General features: G+C 37.9%; 2 protein-coding genes across 3 annotated transcripts; both read left to right on the top strand.

Moving 5' to 3' along the window:
• Positions 1-243: 243 nt before the first annotated feature.
• On the top strand, positions 244-2,179 carry LOC144638588 (neuromedin-K receptor-like). Its single transcript, XM_078497779.1, has one exon. The coding sequence runs from the start codon at positions 323-325 to the stop codon at positions 1,382-1,384; it is 1,062 nt and encodes a 353-aa protein (XP_078353905.1). The 5' UTR covers positions 244-322; the 3' UTR covers positions 1,385-2,179.
• A 1,439-nt stretch (positions 2,180-3,618) lies between these two features.
• On the top strand, positions 3,619-10,362 carry LOC144638705 (galanin receptor type 1-like). Of its 2 annotated transcripts, none has more exons than XM_078497924.1 (2): positions 3,619-3,955; positions 8,655-10,362. In XM_078497924.1, the coding sequence occupies exon 2, from the start codon at positions 8,823-8,825 to the stop codon at positions 10,131-10,133; it is 1,311 nt and encodes a 436-aa protein (XP_078354050.1). In that variant the 5' UTR covers positions 3,619-3,955; positions 8,655-8,822; the 3' UTR covers positions 10,134-10,362. The 2 variants fall into 2 exon arrangements, with proteins under 2 accessions (XP_078354050.1, XP_078354051.1); XM_078497925.1 differs by lacking the exon at positions 3,619-3,955 and adding an exon at positions 6,541-6,632.
• The last annotated feature ends 374 nt before the right edge of the window (positions 10,363-10,736 follow it).

The following is a 10,736-nucleotide window of genomic DNA, read 5'->3' as shown; positions in this document are numbered from 1 at the left end:
ACTTAAAATTATCGTTTTAGCTCATATATGGTCCATATTATTATTATTATAATATTTTGTCATAGACAAAACCCTTGAGACAGTTTCTCATTAAATCTCCTACTGATTCCAAACCCGGGAATCTTTGTTTCCACAAAAGAAAATACACATGCAATAACAAAGGTATTTTTATTATGAATGACATAGGAGATATAAGCTTTGCATTTTCAATTGCCACTGTGTATTGTACAAAACAAGCTTAAGTTCTCGGATGTTTTAGCTTCTGTTTGGCACTTGTTTACCACTGAAAAAAAAAAATCGAAATTGCTTCTATTCCACGACGATGCCCGAGACAAACTCGTCTTCATCTCTCGAGCTAATGCCGAGCGTTTCCGAGCCTGTTCCCCTACAATGGACCTTACGCCTTTTATATATCTCCGTGTTTGTTGTCGGCATTACTGGAAACTTAGTCGTGTGCGGCGCGGTGATAAGACGAAAACGCCTTCGTTCAAGCAACAACCTTTTTACTTTCAACCTCGCTTGCGCTGACCTTATCGTCGTGACAATTTACGTCCCAACACAAATGACAGCTTTCGAGAACGAGCACAACTGGGCTTTAGGGGACACGATGTGCCGAATTGCTTATATAATAATTCCGCTCTGCTTGTCGGCGTCAATTGGGTCTTTACTCGCCATTACAGTTAATCGCTACCGTGCTATGGTTGCTCCGTTGACGCCGAAGTTAACAACGCGAAACATCCAGTTGATCATCACTAGCATATGGATCATATCACTGCTCATAGCTTTGCCGATAATTTTTGTAGCAGGAACAGAAACGAGCCCTAACGGACAAGTGTACTGTTCTGAGCCCGGCTGGCCTAAAGATTCAGCTATCGATAATATTTACTGGATCTCAATTTTTGTTTTTCAGTACGTCGCACCTCTGATTGTTATTGGTGTTCTATCGAGTATCGCTGCTTGGAAGCTTAGAGCTAACACACTGTTTAACAGAAAGAGGGAATCACTAGTTGTCACAAAAGCCGTGCGAAAACGTATGCAGCAAGGAGCTAAAATAACTAAAATGCTCTTTGCGTTGGTAGTTATTTATGCTATTTGCATGTTACCTCAGCACGCTGTGTATTTTTGGATGGAATATGGGAACCTCAACCAGATGGGATTCAAAATGTATATATTCAGGTTCTCGAATGTTTTTCCCATGGCAAATTGCGCGTTGAATCCCATTGCATACGGGACTTTGAACAAGGAGTTCTCATTGGTTTTCAAAGGTCTGTTGAAACGGAAATGGAACTACAAATCGTCAATTTGCTGCAGACAGAATAGAGATCAAAGCGTAGAAATTATTGATGTAAAATTAGGTTCTGACATCTCACTAAAAGACATGTGACAGATTAAAAGTCTCACGATGAAACAGAATGGAGTTGAAAAAATTGGAAGAATAGCGGAAATTCTCCGGCACTAAAATTGCTATAAAACTTTCTCGGTGTTTATTTAAAAGAGAAAGAAATGGTACAAACTCACTTAAACTCGACGGAAGCAGTCGTTTTAAACAGAAGAAGTTCGGAAGGAAAAAATGCATATAACTGACTGGATAATTAATTGTTGAGTTTTTCGCCTAGCTTTAATCTGATTACGAAGCCAAGCCGATTAAAATTAATATTCAGTTTTGAAGGCTTTTATTGACGATTTAAATGTAAGTGGAATAACATACAACCTCTTACTAACTGAGCACGAGGGTCGAACTGGAAAAGAGGTCCGTTCAAAAACGACCAAGGTCCAATATTCTCCAGTACGGTCGCGAGCAAGCGAAGCTAGTAAGTAAGGCAATAAATTAGAGCAGTAAAATAGGGCAATTATGACAAAAAATGTTCCGAAACGTTTGAATGGCCTTCGAACAACACTCGGTCACCCTAAATATGATTCAATCTATGGGAAGAGGACATTCGTATTTTTTAGCGTCTCTCCCCAGTCTCACTCTCCGTCTTGACACTCGATCCAGATCTTTCGTTCGAGGATCGCACGCGTTCACAAAAATATGACTGTTTTCCAATATATGGACAGACTAGCTAGCATTTAAAATACTCATTTTGTTTCACGGAAACGAAATATATTGAGTTCAACATTTTTTTAATTTTAATTGTTCTAGAGAAACCATAGAAATACAAACATTTTATATTTAATCCTGCATATTCTTGCCAACACGGAGGAGAAAAAATAAAAATTTCAATATTAACTGTTTGTTTTTGTTTAGTCGTTTTCTGAACTACACAACGACAACTGCTTTGGCATAGTTTAAATTTATGTTTTTAATTTACACGTACTGTTACGTATTTAACCTCAAAATCCCAAATCGCGAAACGAAAAAAAATTCCCTCACCAATCCTTCGCACACGCTCATTCTCGTGCCCAGAGCCGCTTGTCCCTTTTAGCCGGCAGAGCCTGGTAAACTAGGAACAAGTGACGCTGGGGACACATGATTTGATTGGCTAGTTTTTTATATTATAGCGTATTTTTAACTAAATTTTGTAATTTTAGATTGTTATATTTTTAGCATTGTTTTTAGTTCTTGATTGTATTTTATATTAGAGGGCCACTGGTTTGTCAGTTTTTTACTGTTATGTCAGGGCTCGAAAAAAACTTGAATTCCAATTTGCCCATAGGGCAAGTAACTCTCAAACTTTGCTTGCCCGGGCACTTTCCCCCCTTGCCCATGCTCTCAAACTTATTAATAATTCATGAAATTAAGTTAACTGATGGTTTGCCAGGGCCCTCGCCCGTCGGGCAAGTGAGCATGAAAAGTCACTTGCCCGGCAGGAAAATGTACTTGTCCCAGACGACCGGACGGGGTTTTTGGTGAGCCCTGTATGTGTTCACCCTCTATAAATAATAATAATTATTATTATTATTATTATTATTATTATTATTATTATTATTATTTTTATTATTATTATTATTATTTTTATTATTATTATTATTATTTTTATTATTATTATTATTATTATTATTATTATTATTGGCTAAAACTTTAACAAAGGGAATTTGAATTTGGGAAAACAAATCAACCGTTTTAAAATCCCTTTGTTGTAAGGGATTTTACTACGGTTGATTTGATTGGCTAGATTTAAATCCTCTTTGTTAAAAATCTAGCCAATCAAAATACAAGTCAACTCTCGTTCTAGCGGACACGCTCAGGGCGTCGTTTAGTGTCCGTTTTAGCAAAAGTTCATAATAGCGGGAGTCATTTCCAGTCAAACCTCTTTCGTCGGGGATCTGGATTTTGTCCGTAATAGCGGGGTGTCCGCAAGTCCGTCGAGAGTTGAGAGTTATGTGTCCCCAGAGCCACTTGTTCCTCGTACCCCAGGCTCTGTCGGCTAAGAGGGACAAGCGGCTTTGGGGACGAGAATACACATGCTGTCCTGTAGCTAGACAAAAAATAAATAGATAAATCCCTGGATAAATAGATTTTCCTTTTTTTTTTTCTTTCCTGTTCTGTTTCCCACGAGAACTTCACATGAATTTTCATTTCGGTAAACTGATATTTTAAAGTTGTTTAAATGTTAGCATCGTTCTATGGCAAACGACAATGTTTCTGATAGCATTTCATACAAATCGTTGGGAACTGCTTACATTAATATGAAAGTCAAAACTAAATTACACCGTGTTCAATCAGTCATTTGTCTTCAAGAACCAATGAGGACAAAGGAATTTTAATTAAATGATGAAAATCGTGGGACGATTGATTTAGGACGCTGGATCTGTCTTTTTTATTTGGGTAAGCTGTGCTTGCTATTAGACAGTAAAGGCGAAAACGAATTTGGGCAAATCGAATTTCAATTTTTAACTTTCTATCGATCCTAAATCTCTTCATCTCACCCGCTAATCTGTACTGAGAATCAGAGCACTGGGCTATAAACTAAAAGACTCAAAATCACATAGCATACAATTGACGGATGTGAAGGTAAGCAAAAGATATATAAAATGTTAACTGTAATAACAAGAAAAAACAAAAAGGAATACGAGATGAATTACTGAATACCAAATGTGGTATGCTAAACGATAAACTTGCTAATTCCTACCCGTAAGTTTGACATGAAAATCTTTATGACAGTGAAATCCTTCTTAAGCTTAAAATGATTACGCTAGAGAAAGTAGTTTCCCCTCTCAATTTTCACTTCAAATGCTCGCATCTATCTCGATACGTCAAGTTCTAAAGCGCTACAGCTAAAGTTTCACAATAACTTGGCAAGCTTCCGTTCAAAACGACTGTAACTGTTTGCTTTCTTCTCCTTTGTTATAACGACAAGAACAACCTGCCTCAGTATGATTAAATTTCATTCTATTCATATATGTTTTTAAAGGTCGAATATAAATTAAACACTTTGAAGAAAACTATAGCAGTTGCAAAAGCGACGAAGGGAGTTTTCTAGGTTCTCGTCTTATCCCAGTCAAAAACATCTGTGTCTAAAACAAAAGCCATATTTTTTTTACATAAAATATACATAGCTTAATTATAAGCTCTTAACACCTTCCACGAAAATACGCCTGTTATCTCACCTCAAAAAACGAAACTTATTAACTTAAATTTTTGTCCAGTTTGGAGACAAAGGAACAGAAATCTGTAGATCACTTACATTCTCATTAGAAAGCGCCATGTACAAAAACATCTACATTTTCTTTTATTTGACATGAAATTCGATATATGTAATGATTTGTTTCAAAACTGAACACAAATTTTAAAAATCGTTATTATATTTCGTCAAGCTAGAGTAGGAATTTTCGTTGAAATTATCAAGCACGTTCGTTAAATAAGTAGTGATATGAGACTGTAACACATTGGGACGTGCGCCGGGTAATGGGCTCAGAAGACAAGCAGATGGGCTTTTACAATTACAAGTTGCAGGTTGAGCAACAAATTCGTTTCTGTTGATACTTCCCGCCTGTGTAAACAGTACACAAGTAGGAAAATTGGCAGGTTGACATATTATTTGAAGCATGTAGAATTCAGTAAATTGTTTAAATCACTTTTGACTCTAGCCCACGTAAAACTTTAAGACATACAACAGGATTCATCTCATTATATTCAACAAATTGCTACGATGCCCAAATAATCTTATGATCTGTACGTAACAGATATCCCGCAAAATCTGATGTACTTTGCCAAGATTCGTCTTCTCACGAAGTGCTGCACAACCAGATTTTATCTAGCTGTAAAATGCGTTTCGTTGTCAATTCGTTGAACGTTTAAACGATTATCCTGCTCAATTTTGCGGAAAATCGTCTGAGTTTAGCCGACTCGGCCGACGGTCTCTTCGGCTAAGTATCCGAAGCGATTTCGCAGGATAATTGTTAATTAAACTGCGCTAACAAGAGGTGGTGCGATCCATCGTTTTAGGCGACAAGCCATCTCGAGCTTGATGGAAACACCGCAAATGGTTGATATGTGCACAAAAAGATAGCAATATAAATTATTTTCACTATCATGAAATAACACCAAAATTACATATGTCAGTGAGAAGCCGAACTTCGAAGTTAACTTTGCAAAATGTACACTCAAAAGCGTAAATGTAAAATGTATGCTGTTTGATTAGAAAGCAGTTGTTAAGGGAAACTATTTAACTTTTATCAGATGATATTTAGGGGAAATGACAGAAATAGGTTAGAAATTGACAATTTAAGTCGAAGCAGTGCAAAACTGACGTATGTTCATCTTTATTTTTAAATGCAATTTTCTGATCTGTAAAAGCAAAAGCCAACGAATGAAATAAAATTATTTTTTTACAGGAACAAGAAAAATTACAATGCGTAGTTAGAAGGATAATATACTTAATTTCAACTTCCACTCTTGATTGAACAATTATCGATTTAATTTATGATCAGTCCCCGCATTTAAAAGAAATAACATGCGGATATGGCCGTAATTAAAGTAAGGTCTTTGTAAAGAAACTTCAACAAAACCTGACATTTTAGTGATTATTACATTGTGCCCTTAAATGTGGGGGGTACAATTTGCATACAAAACACATGATTTCGACTGCACTGACCTCACCAACTTATTTTACCACCGACACTTAAATAAGCCTTCATATAACCCTCAAAAACACAGAAAGATTAAGTTTACACAAAGACACATTGGCCTGCATGTCAACCATGTGACTGACAACTTATCTAACTTTTAAAGGCAATTTACTGTTCAAGCGCAGTACAAATTTTAACGCGTCAAAAACTGAAAAAATAATATTAGCATCCTTTTTCTTTCTGTTGGATCTTGAAACTACCTTTGACAAATAACTGTCAAAATATAACTTTCATTTGAAGTCATCAAGAGCAATATATAAATCGCCATAGAGATATGTCAGACTGTACAAGTTTTCATGAGTTTCTATCACTTCTTTACTCTTCACTTGCTTTTCAAAGACGACACGAAAAGCCGCGTAGAGCTTCTGGCAATTGCACGCAATTTCTGTTCAGAATTGTTGTTCAGTTTCGATTTGTTCGTCGTTCATTCCACCATTTATCTCGTAACAAGAAAAAAGTTTGTGTGAAGACTGACAGCAATTTACTACACGTACAAGGGATTTTGGTCCAATTCACACAAAGTGCGAGCGTTGTTCAAGTGGCAAACATACAAGAATATGGTAATGTATTTTTTCTTCACCGTCTTGTTAAAACTATACTGAATTTTGCTTCTTTGTACTCAACGAAAATGTTTATCGTGATTATTGTTTATAACGCTATAAAAAGATCCAAATAGGAAGGATCTAGATCTGTTCAACAAAACGGCAGTAAACTAGCCTTGAGTTAAGTAAAACTAGGAATCATCTCTCACGAAAATGTCCGACGCTTGATTTTTTTGGCTGGATAGGCGGCTGAACACAATTCGCGTGCGCTCTGTGGATTTCATGACGCAAGTAGCGCCCACGCGAGTGTAGAGACTTCTCCCGCCCTTGTTGAGTAAAATTACTACAGTGCCGAAACAGAAATCACTTTATTTTTTCAATGCTCGGCTGGTTTCATATCGATAACTGAAAAAAAACACAGTCTGTCGTATGTCAACTGAGCATTTAAAATTACCAGAACAGTATGCCAAAAAGGCTTGTCTGTCGAATCATTGCCGGGGAAAACTGTATTCAGCCAACTTAAAAAGTAATGGTTGAGAATTTTTCGTCGTCCACATTGACCATTCTTCTTAGATCACGTATCTGCACTTCAGCTGAAAAAGGCGGATAAATTTGTTTGGGAATAATCCCAAAATACTAAGTTATAATGAAACTATCTGGAGCACTAGCCGGGAGGTCCAACTTCGCTCGTTAATACGCCACGATAAAATGTTTATCGTAAGGGAATTAATACGAACAACAGCATCGAAATGATATAAGGACAGCATCAATTCTTTTAAAGAAAATTGTTTTGACAAGATTAGTTTTCTTTCGGTCACCGAAAAATAAAGGTCGCTAAAACGTTCGATTGTTTTTTGGTTACAATTCTTATTTTGACAAAACAGAATACAATTAGTTTCTTATTTACAATGTTTCCTTTCAAAATTACTGACTTGGTAACATAAATACGGACTTTACGAATTTTAGCCAAATTTAGGCACGGGAAATGAACATCAAATTCGTGAAATATAAAAATAACCTCTTAAAACAGTGAAGGAATAATTCAATAATACAACAAATAAAAAAGAAGGTACGGATGGCCAAAAGTGACGAAGATTGAAAAGGATTGCAGTATGGGTTTTTGAAATATTGTTGGGCTGAACAATTTTTAAAGTTAATCTCGTTTGCTTGTAACTTTAAATTATAACGCCCGGGAGACACATTTAGTTGCAATGAAGCGAAGTTTTTGCCATTTAGGCCCATAGAAGTAATTCTTTGCAAATATTATAGCGAATATTTGACAAAACTTTATAAAATAAACTTAACTCAGCCGTGACGCAACCCTTTTAATAGGGCCTCTTGACTGGCCACCGATGATATACTCTGAGAACTGACTAGGTTGTTTTCATTCGATCTTGGAGAATCTGAAAGATTACTGGATTGCACTTCTATTAAAATCCCTTCTCCCCCCACTTCTAGATCTCCTCCGTTAGAACGAAACGATTACAATCATATGCATGTTAACACCTAAGTAACAATTCTGTGGTTAAGGACCTGGCATAAATCGAATGCTCATTAAAGGCAAACCGAGCGCCCTGGGGACTGCGCAAACGCAATGCAAACGAATTTCGACGAATTTCGACGAATACAAACAAAAATTTGAACGAAACGAGATTACGGCGAAATCTGAAAGAACGTTCAAATTGTCTGTATCTTTTGTTTGAATGGATCCGAAATTTCCTAGTTCCTAACAAAAATTCGAGCGAAACGCAAGTGAAATTTCACAGGCTGCCTTGAATGTTCGACATAGTGTAGGTAACGAAAGCCTCTGTGAACACAAGCGGGTTGAAAATAGGTATTTTTCGTTTTTATTATTTATTTTAATCCATAAGAAATTACAGAGAGCGTTTTTCTAAGCTATATGCTAAATTTGGTACGGTGTGTGTTTACGCGTACTTTCCATCGAACTGCAATTACTTTATTGTAACCGCATAGTTCCTTATAAGCCACGAAGCACATAATCACTGACTAATGAACTTTTCGTACTTCTCTTTCCTCTAGATCTGGCAAAGCACCGAAGAATAATTGTAACTTTAAAAAGCAACTTGCTAAAGAAGAACAAGTTGTTTAGCTGTTAAAACTTTCAAGCGAGACTATCGGGTATTTCAGTCGGTTTTTTTTTCTACGATCTTGCTTCGTCTTATCTCGCTGAAAACACTTACAACCACGATGAACAATACGACCGTAACTGATGCTGAATGTAATTCCGAGTCAACATATCTTACTTGGATTTTACGGCTGGCTTACTCAATGATATTTATCCTCGGAACATTTGGAAACGCCGTTGTCTGCATAGCAATTCTCAAACGCAAAGGAAAACAAACAAGTTGCAACTTGTTCACGTTTAACTTGGCGTTCCACGATTTGATTCTCGTCATTGTTTACGTTCCAACACAAATAATTGTTTTTGAAAACTGCTATAATTGGGTCCTTGGAGGCTTTATGTGCTACCTTGTTTACATAATACTTCCACTCTCGCTGTCCGTGTCCATCGGTACACTACTGGCCATCACTGCAGACAGATACCGCGCGATCGTATTTCCAGTAAAATCCAAGCTGACCAGGAAGACCGTGATGATGATTGTAGCAGCTATTTGGGTGGTTTCAGTTCTGACGGCTTTACCGCTTCTGCTAGTCATCACCATATCCTCGCCAAAACCTGGAGTTGTGTACTGCATGGAAGGCTGGCCATCGCAGATCGCTTCGGAAGCCTACTGGGTGTCAATGTTTGTGATACAGTATCTCTTACCTCTGTGCATCATTGCGGTCCTAGCTGGCATTACGGCGCATACTCTGAGGAAAAATTCCCTTCCGGTTGCCATGGAGACGTGCGCGCAAAGTGAAGTGTTGAGGAGGACCATTCGAAAACGCGCCAAGCAAACACAGCGTATTACAAACATGCTAATCGCACTTGTCTTGCTGTATGCCATATGCATGCTGCCTCAACACGTCGTGTATACGTTTTGGGCTCGATACGGTAACTTGAGTGAGGACTACAGAGAGATGGCTTACACTATCGCTAACATTTTTCCGATAGCAAACAGTGCTCTGAACGCAATTGCATACGGGACATTAAACAAGGAGTTTAAGGCGGTTTTTAACGGTTTGTTCAGTTGCGTATGCCTCAAGATGACTGCTGGCAGAGAACTCTTTCGAAGACAAACAATATCTGGCACAGAAATGCCAGCGGAGAAGATGAAGAACGAACGCGGCCTGCCACTACTTCAGGAATGGAAAAACGGAAGAGAAACCTTGAAGTCACCAGTCCCGCAAATGAGGCTTAAGGAATTTACACAAGGTGACGTCCGGGACTTGTCGTCGTGTAAACAAGGAAACAGTCCGCCAGCCAATGGCGATCGAGAATGTCTATTAGTAAAAGGAGATTCGAAGAGCGCGAGAATCCGTAAAGAGAAAAGAACGATTGAATTTGCTGGTTCAGATAGCAATGAAACCGTTTACGAGAAGGAGACAGTCGTGTAGTAAGCAATTATTACTAGCACAAAACTAGCCACGTAGGAACTGAATTAATTAGTTACATTTAAAGTAATTTAAAACTTCAGTATTAAGCTCGAGATATCGTCAGGGTCCGAAAGGGGTCAGGGTTCCAGGGGTCCACGCCCCATAGAAAACAGGGCTTCGCGTTCTGTGGCGAACGTTTTCAGGGCTCCAACCTCTGCAGCAAGATCATGGTTCCAATCAACAAAACGATGATGCTTCAGGCTTCACTGCGAAAATTTCAGCGCTCCCTCTCCTATAATTTCCCTTATGGTGGATTTCCACTGACGCGTATTTTTTTACGTGCGGGAAAAATTCAGAGACAATGTATGAACGACTTGCGTGAACGTTTACGCAAGCCGTTCATACATTGTCTCTAAATTTTTTTACGCACGTAAAAAAATACGCGTCAGTGGAAATTCACCATTACTGACTGCCATACGTAAATTTTTCTTTTCCTGTAACTTTGGCCGGGCTGAAGAAAATCGCTCGTTTTACCTGGGACTTAGCATAACGGGGCGGGGCTTCACTGTAATGAAGTAGATTAATAACAAGTTTAAAAGGGGGGTAGGTTCTTTTAATTTAAAA

Source organism: Oculina patagonica, chromosome 14 (genome assembly GCF_052425735.1).
Source record: "Oculina patagonica isolate OP01 chromosome 14, crgOcupat, whole genome shotgun sequence".
Taxonomy (NCBI): domain Eukaryota; kingdom Metazoa; phylum Cnidaria; class Anthozoa; order Scleractinia; family Oculinidae; genus Oculina; species Oculina patagonica.
This window is presented reverse-complemented; position numbering and strand designations above follow the sequence as displayed.